Consider the following 27,528-nt stretch of genomic DNA (forward strand, 5'->3'; position numbering starts at 1 on the left):
ACATCCCTCTCAGTGGTGCCACATACAGTGTTTGGTCAATAAATCTCTCTGAATCAAAGTTAGTTAGGGACTGATCAAGGTGGTAATAGCTACATTTTAGGAAGCAACTTCAATTAGATACTTTAGTGGCCCCAGTAAACTGCAGTTTAATTAAAACTTAGATCCCCTTCAAAAATTTAATATTTTTAAGATTACAAAATGGCCGTCTTGCAATTTTTGACACGAGTGACTTAAGCGAAAGCAGCTGGAAATGAGAAACCCATGCCCCATATAATCCTTTGTATATAACTGGCATTTCATAATGTATGTAACTGGCATTTCATAATGCATATAACCGGCATTTGTATATAACTGGCATTTCATAAATGGTGGCTGCACCATCCACTATTGTTATTAACAACAATAAAACAGCAATGTTTCGAGAAGGTTCCTTTGGAAAGTGTGAAAGGGCGCTGACAATGGCCAAGAACCTATTTTAAACAATTTTTATTCCGCTTGAACACTGCTGCTTGTAAGATTCGTTAAGACCTATAATATCAGTATAAATGATGTAAGGTCAAGAGTTCTAGCAGTTTAAAATCAAGCGTTCTGTATGTATATAAAAAAAATTCTGACTGAAGCAGATGGAATCTTTAAGGGAAACTACCCTATTTTCAGGCAGCCTGCACGGTTTCAGTTTATTATTAGTTACAACAACGCTAAGAGGAGGAAACTTCCACCCTCGTAAGTTAAGGACGCCCAGGGTTGGAAATAAACCAAAGCGACAGAGGGGAAACTGGTACTGGGAGTGTTATGAGGAGATGATGGTAAGGAGTTCGTGGAAGGGTGAACGGGAAAGCCGCCGGACCGACACACCAGCAAGTGGAAACCTCACTCTCACACGGATGGAGCCTTACGAACGCATAAACCCAGCTACGCGTTTGCTGTACACATCACGTTAGAGCTTATTAAGGCTAAAGTATAATCCCCCCACCCTTGTTCTCCTCAAGTGGTACTGTAAACCCAGTTCCATAAAACTGAAGTTGCCAGATAATGGTTTTAACCCAATTTTATTTCTTATCACTTTACTAATAAGCATTATAAACTAAATTTGGAGCCTGTCACGCTATTGGTCAATAAACACTTGAAAAATTAATTTTATAGGGAGCTCTGTGTTTCCTTCTCCATGTGTCCAGTTCACACATATCCCCCAAATGGCTGGACTGCTTGATCACAGTCACTCAAATCTCTCCACCATGACAGCACCTGATGGTGGAGGAAGCAAACGACTTTTCTTTTGCTTAATCTTAAACGACTGGAGAAAATTACTACAAGATATTTAAGGATGGAGTATCCCCAAATCGGTAACTCCAATGATAAGGATATAAAAAATACCAGAAAAGAAGGATATTTTCAATAATTAAAAAAAGTAACTAAGAAATGAGATGCAAGAAAGAGTATTTACTGGTTAGGTACTTTTTTATAATAGCTGCATCGGGCCTGGGGTCACTCTTCATCGCAATATAAACTGCTAGGGCCGTTTGATCTATATGAGAAATAACAGCATTTGCAGCTTCGACAATTTCATTAAGCCTTTTCATTCGTTCCTGGGGAGGAAAGAAAAGAAGAAATAAGAAAAAAATGGATGTATCCATGAGCCTCCTGACGCATTTCACTTCTGTCGGTCACGCCCGTGAGAGTCAGGACTCCCGTGGTGCGGGACCATGTAGGCTGTGCAGCCCAGGGGCTCCACACTAGCTCCTGGTGTGACCTTTACGACGGTCAGCATCTCTAGAAAACCTGAGCTCAGACGGGAAAATGCCTACCTTACACTCCCCACTGGCGCTGAACGGAGTAATAAGCATGATAACGAAGTTCACAGAAATATAAACTGTTTTCTACGGAGGCAGCTCTTTCCTTGGGTAACTTAAAAGTTCAGAAACGTGATCAGCTGTGTTACCCCAGTCCCACAGCACATGAAAACAGGAGTAAAAAAAAGCACCAGCTGATGAGACAAATTCTGATTTATTACTGAAACCTCCGAAATGAGAGTAAACAGGAACAGAAGCAACAGAGTCTCACTACGGGCCCCGGGCTGTCCTGGTGTCCTCAGCAATCCGGCTCCTCACAGGGCCTGCGGGCTCACACTCAACCCTTGGTGACTCTTAATTGGTTATGGCCACAAGCACTTTCTACAGCCAGGACTCCCAGTGAGAGCTGGTCCACTGAGGACAGCTGGGAGCTACACAGCCAATTCTCAGAAATCAGAAACCAACTTAGCCAAGTGAGTGCAGAGGAGGTCCGCTTTTGCTGCAGGCGCCTTAGACTCCAGCAGGCCACGGCCACTGCCTTCTGCTCCCGGCTCTTCAGGCCAAGGTCAGAAAAGCCACCCTTAGGGTTTCCTGTCTACTTCTCCCCCCACTGACCAAACGTGAGTCCTGAGTCAGTTTAATGAAAATAGCTCAACAGAACATTCAATCTGAGGCGACACGTTTTCAGTCGGCGAGAAGAGAAGACAAAGACTGCCCCCTTATTCCAAAGGCAAACCTTATCTAATACTGCAAACAAAATAAGAGACTCATAGTAAAATCGAACACGCCCAACCTTTTCAGCATCCAGCTGATGAAGTCGTGCAACGTACAGAGGGAGGTAATTAGGGTATGTTTCCTTCAATTCATTATAAATGTCACTAGAATCCAGCCTACATATGTAAGAAAGAGAAACAGTCATTATTTCAGTTCTTTTAGAAAGAAAATAATGTCTTTCCTATTAACATTGTTTTGAAGTTCCAGTCAATAACCTAAGGTATCAATCTGAAATATAATTACTGACAAAGATTGTATTTATTTGCAGGCAGTATAAATATGCTTACCGAGAAAACAGAACAAAACAAAATCAAACCGGAAATTATTTCATTTATGAGTTCAATAAGATGGTCAGATGAAAGTAAGCATCGACAGCTTTCCTACGTACCAGCTATAATTAGATTTATCAACGGGAGGGAAAAAAACATTCAAAAACAGTTAAGAAAGATTAAAGGATCTAGAAATGCCTAAGATCTACAAAGAAGGAAAATTTACACTGTTTTGGAAGAATCTGAAGTCTTGAATGAACAAAGAGACAGATGTTCCACGTTCCCAGCTGGGGAAGCTGAAGAAACTACATCTGTTCTTACTGACTCCACGGCGGGAGGAACAGCAGCAGCGCAGAGGCCGCGTTTTGCCCCGCCTGGCGGGAAACCAGGGCATCCCATAGGGGCGGGGCCCCCGGGCCTGCGTTCTCAGCAGTGCCCACCTGGCAGACCCTCTGCGTCGCAGGCAGGGGCTGAGCAGGAGAGAGCCCCCGCCTCTCAACGGAATTCGCCCAGAACCTGGCCTCAGCAGCAGGCAGCGGGGCTGGGGTGCCGGCCCACAGGTGCCGACCCCCTGCCTCTCCCAGCAGGAGAGTCCTCCAAGCCGAGGGGACGGGGAGCCTGCGGTCCCGGTTGCAGCCAGTCTGGAGGAGGCTCCGTTTCACTGAGCTGGGAGTGGGAAGAGAGTGACCTTGGCTCACATACCAGAGTCTCACTTTTCTTACTGAACTTTTGTAGATGTTGTTAAATAGGTGTCTCTCCGTTTGCTGTATGTCCTTAGGATCATTTCCAGAGTTTTAAAAAGGTTGTTTTAAATTTGCTCGTAATCAAATAGTAACTGGAAAACCAGGACACAGTATCACTCACCTGCTACATGTATAAATACAGAGACAACTAATAACAGGACAATGATTATCTTTGGAAAGGGGGCAAAAAGTGATTTTTCTTTTTTGTACCTTCCAATAAAATTCTCTTCCAAGAGATCAGAATGAGGATTAGAATTTTAAAAATTCTTATCACAGAAGGGCATTAAAAACTAAATATAATTACAAGAAAATTTAAGAGCACTTGCAGTCCCATCCACTGTTAACATTTCTGAATACATAGCCTTTGCATACACACACAATACTGTTGTAACTGGGCAAATAAAAGTAAACGCTTGGAGGATTAAATTCACTTAAAACTTACTTTGTCATCCACTGAATTTTAAGATCTCGTAATGCTTCAGTAAACTCTTCTTTTAAATCTTTCTCTTTTTCTGAATCTTTTTCTTTGTCTTTGCTGCCATTCTTAGTCTTTGTTGGTGGAGATATTAGATAGTAATGAACAGGGATTACATCCTGTGAAAAATGAACGTGGAGAGAGAGTCTTAGATTAACATGCTTAATTTTCCTTATTTAAAAATCTTCAATAGCCGAACAGCACGTAACATTGGCTGCACTTGAGCTGTACTACACTGTATTTCAGATTCTAAGGGCCAAAATACGTCTGAAGTTCCAATCTGAGATCACAGTAATTTTCTCCCAAACTTTAAAGCTAATGCTTCTAATAACTCCTTTAAAACAAGGAAATAAGAACAAACTTTTGTGCATTTAAGTGTTGCTTGGTATTCTTAGTTTTACTTGACAGACTGACTACAAAAACGTACCGAGCTTTCACATTTTACATCTGAGAAGAGAAAATAATTAAATTTTACAAGAGAGAAAGAAGAGATCTGCTTTTCTAATCAAATTTAAAGAGAAATTTCTTTCTTCATTCAATCCACAGGACTTACTGAGCTCTCGCGGTGTGCAAGGTAATAGCTCCGAAGAGGTGAGGGACAAAGCAGACAAGGGCCTTTCACCCTCTGGGAAGACAGCCAGCAAACGTGTAGGTAAATAAACAACGTCAGGAACGACACGTGATGCAACGACAGCAGAATAGAGTAAGGGGACAGAGTGTGACTGGTGGGTAATGGGGGGATCCGTGCAGACAAAGTGGTCAAGGAAACACTCTAATGCAGCCTCAGTGACCTCAAGGAATAAACTGCAATGAACCTGAACAGCCAACACGAGGAGAGGAAGAGATGTGCGGGGACTAGACAGCACCTGCAGAAACCTGAGGGGGTGTGCAGCAAGCGCAGGGTTAGGTTCTGAGAAAGGGCAGCGGCCACAGTAAGTAAGCAGGGCTGACAGAGTACGGGTAAAACAATACAGGTTTTATTCTAGGTGCCACAGGAAGAGCTGTATGCAAGGCAGTGACACGATTAAGGATTTTTGTTTAATAACTGGATCCTGTATGGATTAAACACTTTGGTTTTTTGGGTTTTTTGTTTTTTTTTTTTTAATAACTCTTGATACTACCTACATGGAGAATGGATGATAGAGGCCAAAGTGGAAAAAGAGAAAACAAGTTGGGACGCAGACCCAGGTGTCCCGACACTGCCTGGAACTAAAGGACAGGCTATAGAAAAGGAAGCAATAAATGGACATGAGATGTCCCGGGAAGGCAGGACCGATGGTGGTTGCTGGTGGTATTTAAGACGAGGGGCTAAATGAGACCAGCTGGGGTGGGGAAGGGGGAAAAGAGCAAGCCCAGGAATGGTCCAAAGCTTTCCACTGTGGAGGGAGAGTCTGAGGTCACGGCAGCCCCGGGGAAGAGGCAGCATGAAGATCGAGCGTGGCCCGCTAGTGACAGCTAGCTGAAAGGCGGTGTCAGGCGGGAGAAGTAACTGCCAAACCTGACAGCACAGTGGCCGCTGATCACCAACAGAGCAAGAGCGGCAGGGGAGGCTGGTTGGGGCGGAGGGCGGAGGGTAAAGGCCGAGAGGGAGATGAGAAGTAAACAGGTATGGATGGTCCTTTTGAGAAGTTTTGCTTTAAAGAGAGCAAGTGTAACTACACCTATTTGTGTCTATTTTATTAGCACGTGAGTCTTGTGAAAAGTAATGCAGGATCTGGGAAATGAAATCACCTGTTATAGTTGCTAGATCCGTTTCTGGCACAATAACTAGGTGTCCCTAATTAAATCATTATTTATTAAGACAATTTCTAAAATTCTATCTTTAGCTTTACATTAAAAACACTGCTAAACTAAAATCTTGTATTTGTTTTAATTAACAAAGTTTCTAAAATTGGAACAAATTACACTATCAAAATTGTTAAGGCCCTATTCACATAATTTCAGAAAAAACTTTGCACAGGTTGAGTCACAAACAAGTACTGGCCCCATCTTCCCCTGAGGTGTAAATATTACATAAATATGTCCATTTTAACAATTTTCACAATTAAACTTTATTTGGGGATATAATAGTAAATATAAGCAGCTACTGTTGTAGAAGTTCTAATAAAAGAGTAACCACCATTTCAGTACAACCCATTTAAAGCACAGAAAACCACTGATGGATGAGAACCACAGAAAGCCATTTTTAGCCATTTCAGCACCACTCTCCCTTGAGGTCAGGGAGCAAGTCTGCAAGCAAAGGTCTTCAGTGAAGTGTGAGCCTGGGAAGGGGAAACAGCCCTCCCGTGGGCAGGCTTCCTTCCGGTCCCTGCCACCCATCCTGCGCTCCTTCTCGAGGTTTACTCTGCTAGGTGGACACTGCCCTGAGCTTGAGCCAAGTTCAAAGGGTCTGCAACATCTGAGTGGGTAACTGATCACCAAGTTCTCACAGCAACAGCCCACTTCAGTGTCATCTGTTTAGCAGAGACAACACACCTAAGAATTAAAGGTGTAAGTGGCCTCCAACATTTACGGTTAATAGGGCCCTACGCCCTTTGCAGTCAGGCTCCTGTACTGCCCAGTGTGCTGGAATGTGCCTGCACCTGCATTCACTGTGTGCACCCCACTGCTGTCCCCTCCTCCTCGCCTGAGCAGGGAGAGGGACAAACCTCAGGAGGCGAGGTCTCTCTGTTGTGAGGCAGTTCTTCCTCTGAGGCTCAGAGGTAAGGCATTTGCTAAGATGTTTTAGTAAAGAGAGAAAACAGAATTGAATTTAAAATGAACAATCCATTAAACTTAATCGATGATTAACAATGAACTCTAACAAAGATCTGCAAATAGAGAGAAACCATATATAATAGCAACCATAAACTATCACTAAAAATGCAACAGATACTGGGAAAGTTAATGATGAATGGCCTTGGGGTGGGGGGGAACCAAGATTTTGTAATCAGCATTTTATAGAGTAAATCTGTACCAAATTGGTAATTATAAAGGCCGGTATTATCCTATAAAATATTTCCCCAACCAAAAGAGAAATGAAGTTATTTTTCTTTCATTCATTCATTCATTCATTTTTGCAATACACGAGCCTCTCATTGTTGTGGCCTCTCCTGTTGCGGAGCACAGGCTCCGGACGTGCAGGCCCAGCGGCCATGGCTCACAGACCCAGCCGCTCCGCGGTACGTGGGATCTTCCCGGACCGGGGCACGAACCCGTGTCCCCTGCATCAGCAGGTGGACTCTCAACCACTGCACCACCAGGGAAGCCCTATTTTTCATTTATTTTACCATGGTCATCTGTTCTTTTTGTCAGTAAGTATTTTTACAACTCAACTTCTCAAGGACTTAGCATAGGGTCCATTTAACAGAAATGATTTTGTCTCATTAAATCATAAGAAATCTTGATTATGATTTAAAAAGACAGTTAAAGAAGAATCTTCAGAGCAGAAATGCTATGATATAAGCTCTCTATAGCAGACACTTAACAGTAAGCATATTTTTTAAGAAAAAAATTACTCCATTATTACAAAGTATTTCAACAGTATGTGAATTGAATTGAATATTTAGAAAATGAAATCTATCTGCCAAACCAATAACTATTTAACATACCACCATTTAAATTTCGGTTCAAAACATAATACCCTTAGCTCTTAAATGATTAAAAAGTATAAATTCAAAATTTTAATACCTTTACATGAACTAAAATAGCTATTTAAAAAATTAATGTCATAGTTGAGTGCTATTTATGTTAAAAATAACTATATTCTTTCATATTACAATGAACTTAAAAAAGGGTAACATACACTTTCAACTCAAAAGTCACTGAAACCCAGAGGACAAATCCATTGAGGATTATGTATACAAAGCTGGTATTTTGTTCAGGCAATAAATTATGTATTTTGTAATGTGACTATAAAACTATATATAATAACAATTATTTTTACAACAAGAGCTTCATGTGCACTTACACTGAAGATGGGGAGAAATGGGAGGAAGTGACTCCAGATGCCCAGCTCTAGAAGCTTCACTAACCGTCAATTAAGAATAATGTTCCTATTCATTTGATAGTTTCCTATCTCAAATAATCTAATACAAACAAAAGGCACCAAAACTCCAGAAGATCCACCAAACAGTACAACAGAAAGAAAACCCCCAGCTCTGCCTTTGGGACATGCACCTTCTTTCTAGTGGGCTCCTCATTCTCTGAAGCAGCGGCTTTCAGGCTATTTTCAAAATGAATCAAAGATAATGTGTGCATAAAATGAAGTTACAGTTTTATGAGTCTGATGAACTGACATTTTCTGTTTTTGTTGTAAGGCTGGTTAAGTTCCATTAAATGAATTTACATGGCCTTCAAATGGGTAAAGATGCTCAGTTGAGAAAAAGGGCCTACAGAGATGCCGACATTCCTCTACCTGCGAAGATAACCCCCAGTGGTGTATTTTGTTTGAACAAAGAAAGTCTTTACCACTATATAATCATACAGAATTTTAGAGGTCATTTTAATAAAGACATTTTATCTATTATAAAATGGTGGCCCCCAGTTTCACATCACTATGAATTAAGAAACACTGAATTATCTTTTGTTTCTTCTTAAAACACTAATTCTTGCCCTGCAGTGCTTCCTGCACACAGGAGAGAAATCACTACGACGACGAATGATGTCAGCAGGTCCTCACCAGAGAGCTCATGGAATACGTATCCCTTTCTCTAAACTAGACCTGAAGTACAATTTTTCAAATTAAATTTGGCTCCAGCAGTCAATCAGAGATTGTCAAATAAGTTGCAGAGAAGCTGATCACATCACTTACTAGTTACGGTCTTAAAATCTGCTCCTGCTCTTAGTATAAGTTTTAATTTGGGGCCAACAGTCCTTATTTCTGTTTTTGCTACGCCAATTGCTCTTTTCGTCTCTGCCTTTCCAGAACGAAGAAGACGCAAGAGCAGGAAAAGAACTTCACTTTAAATATTTTAATAATATTTTATTAATCAAATCATCCAATTTAAGAATGACTTTAGACTTCAAAAATAACTGTTTTGTCATATATAGCTAAAAAAAATTCATCTTTCTATACGATTTTAGATATGCCAAAGTTCAAATATTATTACTTGGTCATACCTGCAGTAAGAAATGAATAGCATTAAAATTTTCTCTATACACATATAAACCAGGGGTCTTCAAGCAATTTATGGTAGGGAAAAAAAACTTTAAGAAAGCGGTTTGTCAACACTGATAAGCTAAAAGCACTATACTGCAGAACTTAAAGAAAGGAAACTAAAGGAGAGATTTTTTTAAAAAAGATAATAGTGACAGAAAAAGAAGTTTAACTAACACGCAAATAAGGCTTTAAGACATCTTTTTAAAGAACTAACAATCAGTACCTTTTTAAATTTTCCTTGTCGTTTTGCTGCAGACTGCCCCTGGGAGTTAGAACAACATTCTGTAAGAAAACATGCGTAATCTACACAGGATGGAGATACCACCTCTGTCTATTCTTCTGCCAGTTTCCGTCCCACCTGTATGCGTCACAGTACTTAGAAGGGTCAGGTCTGTCATCAAAATGGCAGGCTTTTAAAGAAAGCAATACTGCCACTTTCATTTTTTTTTTTAAATAAAAATGCACTCAAATGTGTTATTCCTAAGGGTCAATGTTTTTCAGCTTTTTATTTCAAAAGTTTGTAAAGCAAAATCCATTAGTTATCTAAACAATTCTGAAAACATTAAATTTAGGTGACAGTCCACAGAGTCAGATTTTCAAGGCTGTCACAACGATCACACATGCCCACGCGCCAGAAACAGCATCATTCGAGGGCACTGGGAACTTCAGAGAGGGGCAAGAGGAACAGTTACCTTCGCAGCGGCCAGAACCGCAAGAAACGCACCATGGCTGAGATCCGATGAAATAAACAACATGTTGGGAATTACAATTAACTCTGTAGCTTTAGGTTTTCTCAAGAAAATCTACCCTGGTAAGTAATAACTATAGTCAATCCCACTTGTTTATAACTTAATTTCACAACTGCCTCTTAAAGAATGCAGCCAGGAAGCAGTAACTATCTCTGAATTGCTAAAAGCATACTTCTAATAACAATGCTCTTCTTCTGTCTTACTAATCACAGGCAGTGGACACTTCAGAAGTTATCTGGATAGAAGCCTCACTGTTGAAGCCCCACAGCAGAGGCAGCAATATTTCCCATAGCGGAAAATGAAACCTACTTAAAAAGACCTAGACCAGGACTTCTTAAATCAGTGCACCTATGAATTCCAGTAACTACTGATTCACTTCACATTCTACTAAGGCTATATTATACTGAAGTACTTATAATTTATACTAAAGTACACATAAGTAAACAGTACGGACTGAAATGAGACTCAAGAAATGTCAGGGCAAACAACTTGTTCTAAGCACAAAAGTCCTACATGATGACGCTCCTATGACAGCGAATAAACCATCTTTGGTTCAACAGTGGTAAGACACAAGAATACTTGTTAAGACGTTTGAGCTCTATTCATTTTGATAACAGCACTTACAAATTCCAGAATTAGGTGGTAGACTTACTTTGTAAGAACTAATGCTAAAGAGAAATGCAAAACTACAAGAATGACAACTTTTACTGGCATTGAGCTAAAATGACATTATGACAGAGGGTGATAGATTTATATAAACACTATTCTCACAATAAATTTGTAATGAAAACAGATGGAAAAACTAAAACAGGTACTATCAAACCATAACAATTATCTCTAAACTATAACAACCAGAAACATGTTTTTAACAAAAAGCACAATTGTGAAACTATAAAATAAACCTTAATGCCAAAAGAAATAACTACCTTGTAGTTAACTACGTAACTACACAAAATTCCAGTAAGAGAAAGATCTGTACAAGTAAAAAATACTGTTTATTAGTAGTAATTGTCCTGATTGGTTTTTAGAAGTCACCCAAGAAGATCTGATTTATTCCTATATCCACAATATTACGTTAGTTAAAACTCTATAAATTCTCTAATTTTAAAAACATCCCGTTCACTTAAGCCAAGTTTGATCTGGATCTACATATTTCACGAGAAGTTCAAGTATATTAGCTATGCAAGGCAGAACAGGTTCAAGGCCCAAGTACTTAGGCTTGGGAAAAAGAATACTAAATATATAAAAATACAACCAAATATTAATTGACCTTTACTAGCAACTTGGGGAAAAAAACTATTAAATTTCTTTTTCCAGAGAGATCTTCTCTTTTACTCATTCTGAAATGTAGAATTTCCATTTTTAAGGAAATGGAAATTTTGGAACAGGCACTTTCAGTGTAAAGAAAAAAAGAAAAAACCCTAATACTTACAGCTTTCTTTCCAAGTTCAGTCTTTGACAACGTTAATGATCCTGCAAGGTAGCATCCAGGTCCTGCCCCTTTAGGTATTCTAAGAAGATTCAAAAGAGGAGAGAAAAGGAACAAAAAAGAAAGTTTCACAAAGAGAATTAGGGGGAAAAACATCAAAACAATTGCATTCTGAAATAATTTCCGTAGCTAAGATTTCAAAAACCAAAGGGAGAAATAACCTTAGTCGAAAATGACAAATGACAACACAGTATAAGTGTAGCCTAATATTATAAACTAGCATTTAAAGATTACAGAGTATAAGATGGACAGTGAGTGTTAAGCAATGTTATCACTTACTTGTCATCAGGTAAGGAAGTAACAAAGAATGGCTGGTTATATTTGGGTGGTAATGTCAAGTTAGTTGATTTCTTCTTTCCTAGAAGTGCAAGACTATGATTTTCATGAATATCTAAGCTCAAGGTATTAGACAACCTATGAGAAACAATAAATGGAAGATCTTTAAGACGTTCCAAATCACTGATTTGCTCATGACGAATCTGCAGTCGAATTGTATAATCTCCTTTCTCCAGTTTCAAAGAATACTATAAAAGAAAAACAACATTTGGGAAAAGTAAGCTTTAGCCACATGAACGAAAATTACAGTAAGAGGATAAACAGTTAAGAATTACCACTTACAGAGTGCTTACAGTATGTGAGGTACAGTGCAAGTTACGACACACACATGACACGCACACAACGCCCCGACTGGACGTCAAGTGAGCTGGCCAAGGTCACGTCCAGAGCAGAGGATAAGGGAGCTGAAGGCAGCCAAGCCCTCAGCCCTCAGCCCTCCCACAACAAGAGGCCACTCCTAGGCGCCCAGCTGAATCAGCATCCGCTCAAGACTGGAAAAGGCAACGATTTTCTAGTTCCTGGGTCTTCACAGGCACGGATAAAACGACACCAAGAATGAGCAGAACTGAGGTGCTGTGTAATATCTAAGACAGACACACACACGTGTTTGTACGCACATGACTGATAACCTTTAGATCATAACCACCATGCCACCCCCCCTTTACTGCAGACGGGAAAAACAGGGAGCCAATGGGGACAAAGGAGTACAGGTCTGCCACGCTCCATCCAGGCAACCTGCTCAAGAGGATGGAATGCTGTATGCTGCAGCAGCAGTTTCTTCTGAGGTTTTAAAAGCAACCAAAGGAATGGCGGCAGTAACCCAGTCTGTACTGAGGAGACGTGCCAGGGCCTGGCTTTGAGGAAAAAAAGGAAACCATTCCTTGAATGACTAACTGAAAACCCTGTGTAAATTATTTTTATTATTTAGCATAAAATTATAAAGGTTACAGGAAATAGCTCATTTCTTTGTCACAGTCTTTCAATCAGGGATAAGATTTCTATAAATTATATGATTAAAAGATTTTTTCCCCTTCCAAATGACAGTGCCAGGCACAGTGCTTGGCACATAGTAAGTGCTCACTACACAGCTGACCAAGAAGAAACATATTTCAAAGTTCTAATAAACTGAAGACACTTGGCACTGTCGTTGTGCTCTGGATCCAGTTCAGACCTGGGATCACTTCAAGGTGCTCACATATCCTGGATGATGTGCTTTCAACGTTCAGAGAGGAGCAAGCACTGGGTAGGAAGGAGAAATACTAAAAATAAAAAGCTCTGCTGGCCAGCGTCTGCGAGCATCCTCCTGGCCCTCCTTTACCCCGAAGCCGGATTCAGCCCAACAGTGGGGCTGAAAAGCTGTCACAGTCTGTCCTGCAACAGACAGCTGAGCTGCTAGCCGTGTGTCCAAGTACTAAACGCACAACCACACTGGTGTTTAAAAAGCAGGCACGTTACCAGAGCAAGAATCCGGGCTTCATCAGCTCAAGAAACAGCTGTTAATTCTAAAAATCATACCTGATGAGGGTAAGCATCACCAGAACCCATCTGTCTTTTGTTCTGGTCAAATATAATCCACAGCTGGCTGTCAAATTCTGATTCGTACAATAATTCACAAAGCAGGGGGCAGCTTGGAGTCACTTCCCCACTCTTGGGCTGTGGGGGAAAAAAAAAAAGAATGATTATTTGATGTGGTTTATATGATTTGTAATGTAGATCTGTAATATTGCTATTGATCAGATTTTTACATTAAAAGTATTAAAAATATTTTCTTGCAGCAACCAATTTCAAAAATGCAGAACACATCCAGGATTTCGGGACTAAAAAAAGGTACTTCTCTTTTACAAGGTTTAAAAAACACAAACCTAGCTAATTGTATTCATTACTAAAGCAATACCTATTCTTCAGGACCTCTAATTAACTGTTTTTTTAACAAAACTAAAAATTTCTTTATAAAGTTGAAATTAGACAGTCCACTGAAATCAATTATCTCCCCAACAGTAATTCATATTATGCTTCAATAAGAGTTTTACTAAAATCTTACTGATCCTCCATAAACTTCGATCTGATTTTTATGCCCGTCTCAACTACCTTTACTACCCATTCAACCTAGGAGCTATTCTGATGTCTCACTGTGCCAACACCTGCTTCACAGCGAGCAATCAGGCCTGGTTCCATAATCAGAAGGCATCTGGCTTTGACAAGACATCAAACCAGTGGACAGTTATCAGAGAATAGGCAGGTGTCAGTGATTACAAAAACTAAGGCTCAAAGGCCAGGTCACAACTAAATTAGACTCTGTGACTTCAGATCTGAATGGTACTTAGATCATTCTGTATCATAATTTCCCAAAGAATAATTCTAAATTAACCAGGGTTAATTACTTGTTTCTATTTCATATATATGTATGTCACACACACACACACTGAATACACTGTCCTTCCATTTTTGCTTTTATGATTCATAGAACACAAGAGTTCTTTGTAAGGGTATACTTAGTTACACAAACACTTACTTGATGAAAGTTGTAAGTCAGGATCATCTCATAAAGTTGACGATTATTTGGCAAAACATCCCTTGATCCTAAAGGTTTTGTTTTTGCACTGAGTGGGCTATAATCAGACAATTGCATAAGAGTTCATTGAAATGACAGAAAACTATAATCAGCAAAATCTATAACGTATTACAATAAATGACAAATGAGCATTCCTAGATGCTGTCCTTTTCCATGTATTTTGTAATATTTCAATCATTAACTTATATAATTCTTTACTGACTGAACCATAGCAATGCACATAGTTAAATTTTGCGGTATTACAAAGGTAATCTTCTCATGACAAGAACATTTTCAACCATCAACTGACAGTCTCAACAGAATCAGATCCCAGGACTAGGTGACAATCCCTCACAGTGCTGAAGGACAGGGTTTGACTGCAGACAGCCCTGCCCTCGTCACGGGATGGGTCCTGCCAGGTGCCACAGCAAGGGCTCTAGGCACATGTTACTTAAAGCCAGAAGCTGCTGCTGCGGCTGCCTCTCAGAGATCCGCCAGGTTCCCTGGGCTGGAAAGTCATGAACTGAATTTTCACGCCCAGCATTCACATGATTAAAAATAAAAGAGACACTTTCCAAAGAGTGAAGAAACGCCCATCCCCCCACCCCCATCACACTGATAACCAACATCTGCAGCCCTAAAACATTGAAGATACCGCAGTGTTTGGACCCAGCTCTTCAAAGTTATGCAGGGAGCCAGATCTTCATATGTCAAGGAGGACTGAACATCGAAACGGTTGATTCCTTCTGATGCATGCTACAAAGGATATTTATCAAATTAGTTTCTCAAACTTTACTGAAAACAAATTGCATTTTTAAACAATATTTGGACCTAAATGTGTCAAACACAATGTTTATAAGCACCTATGAACAAAGACTATTGTTATTTCCAGAACCATAGATAATCTCCCCGTTAAAATGTAAACCCAACCATTGAAATTATTTCACAATAACACAAATAACTGACATTAAAAATGATGGAAATGTGGAACTTACAATGTTTAACTGAGGAGCAGTACATATTATCCCATGGAAAGAAATGGTATAATCAATATTGACATCGCTAAGACTTGCCCACCAACGAGCAATGCAAAACTCAACTGCTTTCCCACCCTGCAAAGAAAAATGAAATGAAATTATCAATGCGTAAATCACAAAACATAAATAGGTGTTTCAAAGCAGTTCTATGCTTTCAAACTTTTCCTATTTGTACAGCAGGAAAATTCAAAGAACCTTATCATTAGCTATGCTTGAAGTTACACAAATCACAGTTGCTGAGACAGAGTGCAGGTATTTAAATACACAGTTATTTACTCATAATCCTAAACTGCTTGTCGTAAGAGGTCTGAGGCAGCTTCTGAAGTACATGTAATAAAATAATGGTGAAAACAAACTGGAATAAAAACTTGGGACCAAAGGAAAAATAATTAAGAACAATGACAAGAGAAGGGCTATGGCAGCTTTGTGAGGCACATTCAATAGCCACAGCTGAGTTCTGGGCTCAGGAGCTGCCTGGCAACCAAAGCCAAATGAAATTATGGTCACTCACATGTTTCTTCCTATTAAAAAAATTAAAAACAAAAGCTGTTCTTTGAACACTGAGTTTTAAATTAAGTTTTCTAGTAATCAGTGTATTAGAAAGTTTAAAGTGAACCATATTACTCTATAACACATACAAGGACACAAGTCAAAGTTATCAGAAACATAAGAGATACAGGAAAGATGAGGTAGCCATCTGAAAACACTATGTAGCAAGTTCAAGAAAGAACATCAGTGCATTCACCTTCTAGAAGGAAGGACTAGGCACCATCTCTAACACTACAGAGAAGGCTGGAGATCTGCCACACCTGAAGTAATTTGTAGGCAGGAGTAGCAGTTTCACCTACAAAGCAAATTAACCTCATGGATTCTTAACAACAGGGCATTAATAAAATAACTAAAATAAGTAGAAAACATGTAGAAAAGTCTTAAACATGGAAATAATCTACTGTACGATGAGGAGACAATCTCAACCAGGGTCCACTTTGTGAGGTGCCAGCATCTGGCAGACCAGCACTTTCCTAAGAGATTAACATTTACCTCAACTTGGTTGCAAGTATCCTAGTAAGATGACCTAACTTCCCACATTATTCAGCATTAATAAAATATACAGTCCCAATGTGCTCTGAATACAAACTATAAAATCAAATTCAAATACTTAGTCTTAGCCTACACCCAGAACGAAAGGAAACTGTTTCAGGATTCCAGACTGTTTAAAACTTACTAAGACAGGAAAAGCTTCAGTCAGCATTCCTTGTTCTGGAAGGGAACAAAACTTATAGAACTCATGACTTCGATAGGCTCTCTGCTTCACAAGCTGCACTGCATGAAGAACAAACTTGGCAGACACCTCAGAAGAACAGGAGTACACCGTAACTTCTACAACGAGAAGGCAAGAAGCAACATTTTAACTGACAAGATTTAAAATGGACACAAAATGGCTTTCATAATGCCTACTTTGGGGGAAATACTATATCAAGAGAATGAAATGATATATTCGAATGAAATCTGCATTTTCCTTAAAAACAATGAACTGACCGAGTATTAATGAAGATGAGAGGGTAGAAAATTTAGCTATGGAAAATAAATAAATCAGGACTAAAATAAGCAACCGCTATGCTGCAAACAGCAGGAAACAGCAAGCTGTCCACAGATGGACACACAATTATCCTAATCAGGTAATTTTTAAAATCCCTCCTTTCTCTGTTACTAAGTTCAAACTTTCCTCTTGCTTTAGCTAAAAACCAATCAATTCTTGGTAAAGAGGATTTTAATTTTAGAAACCTCTACTTGTTAGCATGCCTAAGTTCCATTAGTATCCATTTATCCAACTTCACTGGTAACTTTTCCTAGTCTCTCGCTCTTGGTTTATCTGCACTGTTTGCTTCTGGAAAGTATGACTATCAGAACTACACATGCTTAGCTGTGCTCTGCGGCGGAGCTGGAGACGAGCCAGGATCACCGTGAAGCCAGGTCAGCAGATTATCTCGTGAATACCTGGCCCTGAGACAAGGAACTGAAGCAAGGCTTAATTCTCTGCTTCACAAGGTCAACTGGGCACAGGGCTCTGGGAACCTAATCACTTGCTAAGAATACAGAATCTAGTATTATGACAATATGTCAAAGTATTTGAAATAGGAATCATCTGTAGTGCATTTCTTTTTTTTTCCCTGCTTTGACTCTTTTCCCCTCCAGTTTTATTGAGAAACAACTGACATATAATATTTTCAAGTTCAGGGTGTACAACGTGATGACTTGACGAATATGTATATGTTATGAAGCAATCATCACAAAAAGGTTAGCTAACACATCCATCACTTCATATAGGTACCAATTTTTTTTGGTGGAGAGAACATCTAAGATCTACCGTCTTAGCAAATTTCAAGTATACAACCCAGTATTATTAAGTACAGTCACCATGCTGGACATTAGATCCCTCAAACTTTTCCATCTTATAACAAAGTCTGTGCCCTTGACCAACATCTCTCCCACCCCCTCCACCTCCCACAGTATATATCTAATCAAAGACTGCTAAATGCTCTGAGCTACTTCTATTCTGGATGATCTGATCAATTCTTATTAAAAACAAAAAACAAACACACAAAAAAAACCAAAGAACTAATTATTTTCAATACCCAACCTAAACAAATCATAATTAGGGCATTATAATCACTGACATTTACCAGTAAACAGACATCATGTTCAATATGAATTAACTATAGATCTTTATTCTTTGGTATGATTAGCGCACATTTTATTAGAGTTAGATGTTACACAACCATTGGGCCTATGTGAGTGGAAGCCCTGAGTTGTACCACGATGCAACTCTGACTCTGATCGTGAACAGAGAAGGCATTATTCTGAGCCAAATTAAAATCCTAACTATTACAACATCTTAAGACAGCCTAGAGCAGCGGCCCCCAACCTTTGTGGCACCAGGGACCGGTTTCGTGGAAGACAAGTTTTCCATGGACTGTGGGGCTGGGGGTGATGGTTCAGGCGGTGATGCGAGCGATGGGGGGCGATGGGGAGCGGCAGATGAAGCTCCGCTGGCTGGCCGGCCGCCCACCTCCCGCCGCGCGGCCCGGGTCCTAACAGGCTCTGGACCGGCACGGGTCCGCAGCCCAGGGGTTGGAGACCCCTGGCCTAGACAGATGACTGATATAGGAGCCCATGCAAAATAGGACTAGATCTTTAAAAAGGTTTGAACCTAATAGCAAATCTACGGTGCCAGACACCTATTACTGTTGTGAGAAAAGTCTACTGCAGATATATGAACTTTATGTGGTCATAATCAGAGCAGAGATGGAATGCACGTAAAGGTAAATGGGCAAGACAAGACATTAATTTTACTTACCAGCCCATGTTGCACCCTCAGGAACCTCAATAAAATGCCTTCGAATTTGACCAGGTTTAAAATGTACATCTGTCAAGGCTAGATCATAATGGGTTGATTCATTTACTCTGAAAATTAATAAAAATAAATGATTAAACATGACACTCTCATTAAAAAAGCTTTATATAAGCCCACTGGTACTCTAGATTTCAACAGTTCATGAGAAATGAACACAGGGAATTAAAAGATGGTAACAAAACAGTATGCACAATGTCATCTCAGTTTTGCAACATGTTAGCAGAGATACACCATGGAGATGCTTCTTCTGCTTTTTACTTGTTTGCTTTATAATTTGTCTGAAGTCAGACACACAGCTCCCTCTTTTTAGGTTAAAGGAATTCTACAACATTCACAGGATTTTCCAGTTACCAGAATCTGGACTATTGTGAGTCCAAAATATTAAAATCAAAGGTAATGTTTTGTGCCACTGATACTGCCTTATAGTTGAGACTGATATTAAATTTAATCTCTTTCGTAGCTTCAAGATGCACCCATGCCATAAATGACACAGTAAAGAAGAGAAAATACTTTCATAGCGTTTTTGTAAGGGATCAGTGAAACATAAAGGTCAAATGTATAATTACCCAACCCAGAAACCTAAAGTACATACTAAGGACAAACTCTAGTCAGTATGACAAACATTTAATGAGTGCCTACTATACCTGAGGCACTGCTATTAGGTGCTACAATTACAACAATGAATATAATGTTTTCCTTTTCCCCAGCCACTCTAGCAGGGACGGAAAACCCAACAGGGACGTTGAACGTATACGCTCGGGGGAGACAGGAAGCATTAGTGGAAAAGATGCAAGGTTCCTGGTTCACGAGGAGCGGTCAGGGAAAGCTTCCTGAAGCAGATGAGGTCTCAGCTGACTCCTGAATCTTGTACATTACCTTGTCGAAGTTCCTACGGGACTTCTAGGGAATATGCGGCTGAGAATTTAACTGTTCTGCAATCTTTTCACGTGTGTGTCACTTGTTACCTCCTCAATTTCATCCTATGTTTCATATGGGCTGAGACCTACTGCATATTAAATATTACTGTGCAACTAACTCAATAGAAGCTGTTAACTCAGAGTTCTCTGCTGTTTCCAGTACCCTCATCTCCATCTTGCCCTTCATGTACTGAATAATTTGTTTCGTACATTCTGTACAACGGGCTCCATATGGGGTAACGTAACATGCAGTCCCCGTGTCTTCCGTGGGCTCACAGTCAAATGCGGTGAATTAAAAATGACAATACACTAGCTAAACTCTGTACCACAGGCAAGTGAAAAGTGCCATGAAGCAGCAGGGAGGGATTCCCTTCACCCACAGATGACCAAGAACACGCCTGGTCATTAAGTTAAGGGACAGGAAACTGAAGCAAAGAAATCAGCTGTGCAAATGCACCAGTCCTGAGGAAACTGGGGGGGTCAGCATTGGTGAGCTCGTGGAAATGTGTAATTTGGTGATGGAGCCGCGGGAAACACTGGCTGTGAAGGGCCACTGTTTACTATTTTAAGCAGCACGATCCTTGGGTGCAATGCTGAGGTACTTTATACAGCAAGCAGTGTGATCAGATCTGAGTTCCTTCGTTCAGGGGTAGAAGACAAGATGGAAAGGGAAGAGTCTGGAAACAGGACTGGAAAAGCAAAGTGGAAGAACTAGGAGATAATGGTAATGCCAGAGATAAGGGGGAATGTGGGCCGGGGGTGGGAGGGGACAAAGTCACTGTCAAACACTGCAGGAGCATCAGGCCGGATGAAGGCTAAAACAGCCTCTGAATCAGGTGTCAGGAGGGCGCCGCCATCCTGGTGGAGGGCAGGTGACAGATGCTGTCAGTTATCCTCACCGTGAACAAGGAACACTGTGACTGACTACGCACCACCTTGAACGTTAAGCAAGGAACAGAACCAAAACCCAGTCACCTGGTTCTGCCTACGGATCCTTTAAAAGTTCACCCCATTTCCATAAACAGCCATTACATAATTACACGTAACAGCAAGCTATCGGTAACTGGGCACTTACTTTTCTGCAATAACTGCAGTGATTGGGACTCTGAACAGAGGACCTGCGTTAGGCGATGCTATATCATAGCCACATACCTTGAAAAAGGAATAAGTGTCAGTATCCATAAACAGACTTTTTAAAAAAGAGAAAATAAAAAAAGGGTGAACTACTCAAAGAATAAATTAATCTACAATTAAAACATAAAGGTCCTAAGTACAAGTTGACATCAATTTTCTGATGTCAGGCCACATAATTAATGGCAAACAGCCTGGACAAATACACGCATGACAACCCTTGACTTACTCAGACTAATGGGGAAATGGACTGCTACACAAAGACTTCTACACATTTTAAAGACTAAAGAAAGTAAAAATGAAGATACCCCAATAAATACCTCTGTATAATGCAATCCTTCTCTTAAGCCCCTGGGATCCACACGTATGTTTATGTGTCTGCATTGATTCATGAGTTCCAAATGGCTGGGACACTGAACCCATGATGAATTCGAAGTTAAAGCTAAATGAAGCTGAAGGGATATTTTCTCAGAGTTTTCTGGCATTAAAAAGACCAAAAAGTAAAGATTAGTTATTTTTTCCTTTTCTTCCATTTTAAAACGTTCTGTCGTCAAGAAAATTCCGCAGATAGATGTGGTTGGTTGTAAAATGCAGTAGGCATGGGCTCCCAAAACACAGCTTACATAAAACAGCCACAGAACCTCCCTCACACTTATTTTAGGATGCTCGGAATCCATTCATGTGTTCACGCAACACGGCTGGCTACAACCTGAACACAAACCATTTTAGTGAATATTTTTCATTACTGCATACAGTTAACAGAATCTGACTAAGAGAAAAGACTCCTAAGCTTACAGTGATGACAATTTTGTTTACAGTCGTTGAGCTGGGGTTCTCCCTGGCTGCTTCTGCTTCCCACTCTCCAACCAAAAACTCTGTCTTACACCCAAGTAGTAAAAGTGGGAAAGAAAAGGAATTTGATGCTTTACTATCCACAATTTAATAAAAGCTCCAGGTCCCTAAAGGCCCATTCTACTGTTTTCCTGGTAGTCACACTGCTAACCGAATTGCCATTGTATCAGGATCCCTAATTGCCATCAGTGTCCCCTACACCTCTATGAAATACAAAATAATAACATTGTCAATTCCTGTCTTCTCTTTAGAACATTAGCCTAAACAGCATTTTCTCTATTGTGGTACAATTCATTCAAAGCATAAATGTGAGCACATCAGCTTACTGTCCGGTTATTACTCACCAGTATTTTCTGGAAATACAGGTTCAATGCCAACACCGTGATCTGAAGGTGCAGCCACCTGAACAGGATCTCGGAGGTAGATGCCACGGTTATTTCCAACAGTAACAGTGAAACCTAATTTATTAGCAAATGATGTATTCTGAACGAGGTAGTCATAGGCTTTATCAACCTAATTAAGAGAATACAAACAGTAAGATATACACGGTTGGGTCAAGAAAGTACTTTATCGCAGGTCCCCAGTTTCTTTTCCGTTGTAGCAAAGTACAAGCAAAAAGTCAGTTTCTCCATCCGCCTCTCTGACCTACATGGAAACCCCATTTAGGAGGGCAATTCTACCTCACTGGACAAAACACTGGTCTAGCCACTGGACTCGCCTTCCACTCCACCCTCTTTACTCCCAAGTGACGCAGCTAGGAAACGTCCACGTGCCATTACGACTGGCCGGGTTCTGCCCTCTGCTGCTCTGCCGTGAACTCCACCCTCTACATGTCCTATGTCTATTACGTTTCTCCATCTTAGCCCCACAAATCTGTCTTAAGTACAAAATTTGTTTTCAGACCCTCTGCTTACAGTTCAGAGACTACTCTGGCATATAATCAATTAGAAAAAACTCAATCGTCATTATAATAAGAATATTATCCAGTAATCACTAAAATATTATCCTGCTGATTTACAACCTGTTTTTCGTACAAGCGACAATACCTGAATAATACCATGTCCTTGGGCAAACACTTCTATATTGTCAGCCTTCACTGCAGTGTTTTCCAGAGCTCTTCTGACCGAATGAACCGTGTAGTTAACATTATTAGCTTTCAGACCTAAAAGCCAAAAACAGAAAACAAGAAAGTAGTGTCCATCAGGTGAGCTGGTTACTTGAAACACTCTCCGCTCACTAGTATGGATAGCGCGTACATCCTCTGGTTTTAACGTCTTGGGTTTCAACACTCACTTTTTTTTTTTTTTTTTTTTTTTTTTTGCGGTACGCGGGCTTCTCACTGCTGTGGCTTCTCGCGTTGCGCAGCACAGGCTTCGGACGCGCAGGCCCAGCGCCCATGGCTCACGGGCCCAGCCGCTCCGCGGCATGTGGGATCCTCCCAGACCGGGGCACGAACCCACGTCCCCTGCATCGGCAGGCGGACTCCCAACCACTGCGCCACCAGGGAAGCCCCCAACACTCACTTTTAAATCTTTTTTATAAAAAAAAAAAAAAAAACCAAAAAACTGACAAACAGTCTGACTCAAGCTGCTTGTGTTAACGCAAAGACTTCATTCAACGAAAATTCCTGTGCGCCCACTCGGCAGTGGCGTGAACACGGGCTCTGCACTGGGAGCGTAAGCGTCTGAGCAAGAAGTACCAAAGACATTCGAATGACGCCTTCCTTAAACTACTGCTGGTCGAACAACACGGCCACTGGCACAAGGTCTCAACCCGGGTGCACGTTATAAACACCAAGGGTACTGAAAGGAGCCAGATAGATGCTGAGGTCCCGCTGCAATTAAATCAGCACCTTTGAGACCGGATCCCAGGCATGGACACTGATTAGAAGCTTCCCTGGCAATGCCAGGGAGCAGCGAGGCTGGGGCTGACTGTCCTCTGGGAAGGATGTGGAGGCCGCCAAGCTGTCCACCTTCTGAGAACGACCGCTGTTAGAGGCGCAAGATGAGTAAGAGCGCACTCCTGTCCCCTCCAGAACTGAACACGCAGACACTCAGGAGAGTAAGCCCTGAGCAAAACAAACATGGGAACGCTACGGCGCTCTGAGAGCAAATTAAGAAGGTGACCGTTGTGTCGGTGAGAATCCACGAAAGGGTTATGCTCCATGAGAACACATACGTGAGTCGGTATCCCTAGCAGTGTCTATCAGAGGAGACACAGGGAACACACAGGCCGAGACACGGCGGAAAGGAGCTCCAGGCAAAGAGAGCAGCGTGCCACAGACAAGAGGCGCAAGCGACCCTGAGATACTCGGCGAGGCTGAAAAGGACCAGGACTGTGGGTGGAGAGCCCAGGATCTGACCAGAGGGACACTGCTGGGGAGGGGTCTTCAGGCCCGCCGGGCTGCCCGGATGCTGAGCCCTCGTCAGGGCTGACGCCCCCCTGTCCAACACCACGGCAGCCTCTCACACGCCAGCCTGGCGCCCCGTCAGCTTCGCTGGCTCCGTGCCGATATTCACTGTCTTCTCACGTGCAACAGTAACCATGTTTTATTTTGTTCACAGTCTGTTTCTCCTCCAACTTCAACATCAATTCCACACAGGCAGGTATTTTTGATGTTCTGTTCACTAATTTAGCCCCAGAGCTAAAATAACGCTTAAGTCATTAACAGCCAATAAATACGCTTGCTGAATGAATACACATGCAAATCATTATCATCACATAAACTATTCTCCACCTTAAACTTTACTTTGGGCCAGGACATTCCCAGTTGTACCACATTTTCTCACCCTGAGAAATTCAGGAATTAAAAATACCTGCCTGAAATAAGAGAAATTTATTCCATTACTTTTCACGGCCACAATCTGACTTTATTTTATGCTATGAACAGGAAATTGTCTAGATACTTCACACCTACTTAACTAAGCTTATACATAAATCATGCATTTTAGAACCAGGACCAAGATGAAGCATAAGTGATACTTTTAAAATCCATTTTATCATGTTACTTCTATCTTATTAAGAAAAGTAAGGAAACTATGGCTGAAGTACACGCGGAATAGCCAACATCTCACTGTCGCTTCCCTGGGCAATTGAGCAACGGTAGTAAGCTGAGCAACGTGGTTACCTGACAGAATCAGGGCGATGCCTCCACACGCGTTGGGAGAAGACATAGACGTCCCGTTCATGAGCTGAGTTCCGCGCAGCGTCCAGTTAGGAACAGAGGCTATGGCGCCTCCTGGGGCGCTGATGCTCACTCCAAGGGCCCCATCGGCACTGAACGAAAGCAGTTAGAGTCTGCTTACGACGGTGGACATTGGATAAACAGGGCCTTTGTAAAAAGGCCACTGGCCAAATAAATTACAGTACAACACACGAACTATCCGCAGTCACGGCTATTTCGCTATTAGGCAGCAGTTTTTTCCCTATAAGAGGACAAAATGTCTGTATGTGTGCGTGTGTGTGTGTATGCGTGCACGTGTGCATGCGCGTATCTGGGCTTACATGTGGCAGGCCATAGTATCAAGTATGTTTTATAGGACAGTAAATGAGTGTCGCTGCTCAGACGCCTGATGAATGTACTTTTCTCGTCTGTAATAAGCAGAAGCACCCTCTTGTCTACAAAGTCTAAAATAGCGCTGTCCAGGAGAAGCATGTGGGACACACATGGCATTTAAAGTTTTCTAAAAGCCATATTTAAAAAAAGCTAACAAAAAGATGGTTTAATTTTAGTAACATATTTTATTTAACCCAACATATCTAAAATATTATAATTTCAACATGAAACTGATAGGAAAAAATGAGTTAATTTACATTCTTTTTCGTACCAAGTTTGCAAATCTGGTGTTCATTTCATACTTGCAGCACAGCTCAGTTCAGACTCTTATGTGACCAGTGGCTGCCATGCTGGACTCGAGCCAGCAGGGTCCACTGAGTTAAAGCCCATAGAGTTCACCATTGCATCGTCACCAAACACCAGCTCAACAACTACTGTTGTTCCTAGCTAGGAATATTGGGGCCATTTGGTTTCACATTTTAACAGAGAACTGAAAGCAATGCAAACAACTCCTGTAACGGGTTGGTAGCAGCCCTTCTAGTGACTATCCTAAAACAAATATTATTGGGTAAATATCTGTTGACCTGTAAAGATGTTCTCACTGTATTACCGAGTGACAAAAGTAGGTTATAAAAGTGCCTGAGTAGCGTGTGCTTCCACTTATGCACACGGTAATGACTAAAAAGATGTTCTTCGAAATCTGACCCATACATATGACAGATGATGAGGTTTAGGGTGATTCCCACTTTTCTCTTTGCACTGTCTATGTTGTCTACCACTGTTTGCACTGAACCGTGATATCTTGTAACTGGAACAAATAACTGGGAAGACTCATGAATTCTGACTACTTCCTTACTCTCTATTAATTTTCCACTAGTCTGTTAAAGTGGCTGATCATAAAGCATTTCTGGTGTTAGAAATAGTGTTCTAAAAACAGGTTCCATAAAACGTAAATAAAACTTGCATTGAAATAAAAAAATAAAATTTTCCTTATATAAACCTTACATATTCTTAGTGAAGGATTGTAGACATGGGCGTAAAATTTGTAACAGAATAGTTATGTCATACATCTAACAATGAAATAACTGTAATTTATTTCTTTAATTACCTGTTTCCCTAAAACGAGATTGTTAATTAAAATGAAAATGCAAAAACCAATAGAAAGAAACGGTAAAATGACCAAAACTCTACCCCTCCCCACCATGCAGTTTAACAAAATATTTGTAATAGTCCCATGTACTACTCTCAACCTACCTGGGGCCTCTAGAAGACCACGTGTACTGATTTGCAGGTAATTTCTCTCTCAGAGAATACTCGGCAACCATCATATCAGGAGAAACGTAGGCACCAACACCTGTGGAGTGGATCTGGTCATTAACAAAAGGACACAAGACAGGGATCCTAATTCTAAACCCACTGCTCCCTCGGCCGTGTGACCCTGGTAAATCACCTACTCTCCCGATACCACAGTTCTCTCTCACAAAATGGAAAGATAAGAAAATTTAATAACCAAGGCAAGTTTACTACATGCCAGATGTTACACTAGGTGGTATGCTTTTGAATATAAAAATATCTACCAGGATTATTATGTGGATTAAATAATGTATCTAAAAGTGTATCTATGTGTAAAAGAGAAAAAGAAATGTGTTTCAAATTTTAAAAATATAACTTTAGAAAGATAAGGAATCAGTTGACTGGTCTTCATTTTTAAATGATCACTGTATCTAAAATTCTTCCAGCTGGCAGTAGCCCTCCCCACAAAAATGGCTGTAGTAAATAAGCAAATAACAAGCATATAACATGCTACATACAGTCTTTTAGATAAACGTGCAGATGCAAACTAGTTAGACTGCAATCGCAGAACATAGAGATCAAACTCAGGTCCTTCATTCTAGAAATTTGGAAGCAGAGCGTAGAGAGATTAAAAAAATTTACTAAAGGAAATGACCGGCAGAGACAAGACTTAGAATCGAAGTCTACCAGCTCCTCATTTTTCTTTACAACACACACATCTTCAGAGCAAAGTCTAGATAAAATGAGTGAGTTAAGAGGACTCAGGTTAACGATGCTGCCACATAAAACTGTAATCGTGTTGTAAAATTTAGTTTAAAATTTTCAGTGAAACTGGGGATAAAAAAATGACAAAATACTGAGCATTGTAGCAGCGTAGTGTATTTTGATCATTAGATACCTTTGAGATCTATTTTCTGTTTCATTTTAATTTGTGTACTTAAAAATATCTAGAGGGCCTCCCTGGTGGCGCGGTGGTTGAGAGTCCGCCTGCCGATGCAGGGGATGCGGGTT

General features: G+C 40.7%; 1 protein-coding gene across 2 annotated transcripts in view; it reads right to left on the reverse strand.

The window, feature by feature from the left end:
- TPP2 (tripeptidyl peptidase 2) overlaps nt 1-27,528 on the reverse strand; it is a gene marked incomplete at its 5' end in the record, with an annotated part of 69,198 nt that overhangs the window by 6,913 nt on the left and 34,757 nt on the right. Inside the window, 18 exons of one of the 2 annotated variants that reach the window (XM_079721928.1) lie at nt 1,456-1,586; nt 2,584-2,680; nt 4,019-4,170; nt 9,415-9,453; nt 11,373-11,451; nt 11,709-11,953; nt 13,281-13,418; nt 14,278-14,374; nt 14,972-15,072; nt 15,312-15,428; nt 16,579-16,733; nt 18,712-18,818; nt 20,761-20,837; nt 21,137-21,294; nt 22,013-22,181; nt 22,715-22,830; nt 24,796-24,944; nt 26,479-26,578. In XM_079721928.1, the coding sequence (XP_079578054.1) occupies nt 1,456-1,586; nt 2,584-2,680; nt 4,019-4,170; nt 9,415-9,453; nt 11,373-11,451; nt 11,709-11,953; nt 13,281-13,418; nt 14,278-14,374; nt 14,972-15,072; nt 15,312-15,428; nt 16,579-16,733; nt 18,712-18,818; nt 20,761-20,837; nt 21,137-21,294; nt 22,013-22,181; nt 22,715-22,830; nt 24,796-24,944; nt 26,479-26,578 (2,227 nt within the window). The remainder of the gene's footprint in view (nt 1-1,455; nt 1,587-2,583; nt 2,681-4,018; nt 4,171-9,414; nt 9,454-11,372; nt 11,452-11,708; nt 11,954-13,280; nt 13,419-14,277; nt 14,375-14,971; nt 15,073-15,311; nt 15,429-16,578; nt 16,734-18,711; nt 18,819-20,760; nt 20,838-21,136; nt 21,295-22,012; nt 22,182-22,714; nt 22,831-24,795; nt 24,945-26,478; nt 26,579-27,528) is intronic. The other variant, XM_079721927.1, reaches the window with a different exon arrangement.

The sequence above is a fragment of the Hyperoodon ampullatus genome (assembly GCF_949752795.1).
Source record: "Hyperoodon ampullatus genome assembly, chromosome: 16".
In the NCBI taxonomy this organism is placed as follows: domain Eukaryota; kingdom Metazoa; phylum Chordata; class Mammalia; order Artiodactyla; family Ziphiidae; genus Hyperoodon; species Hyperoodon ampullatus.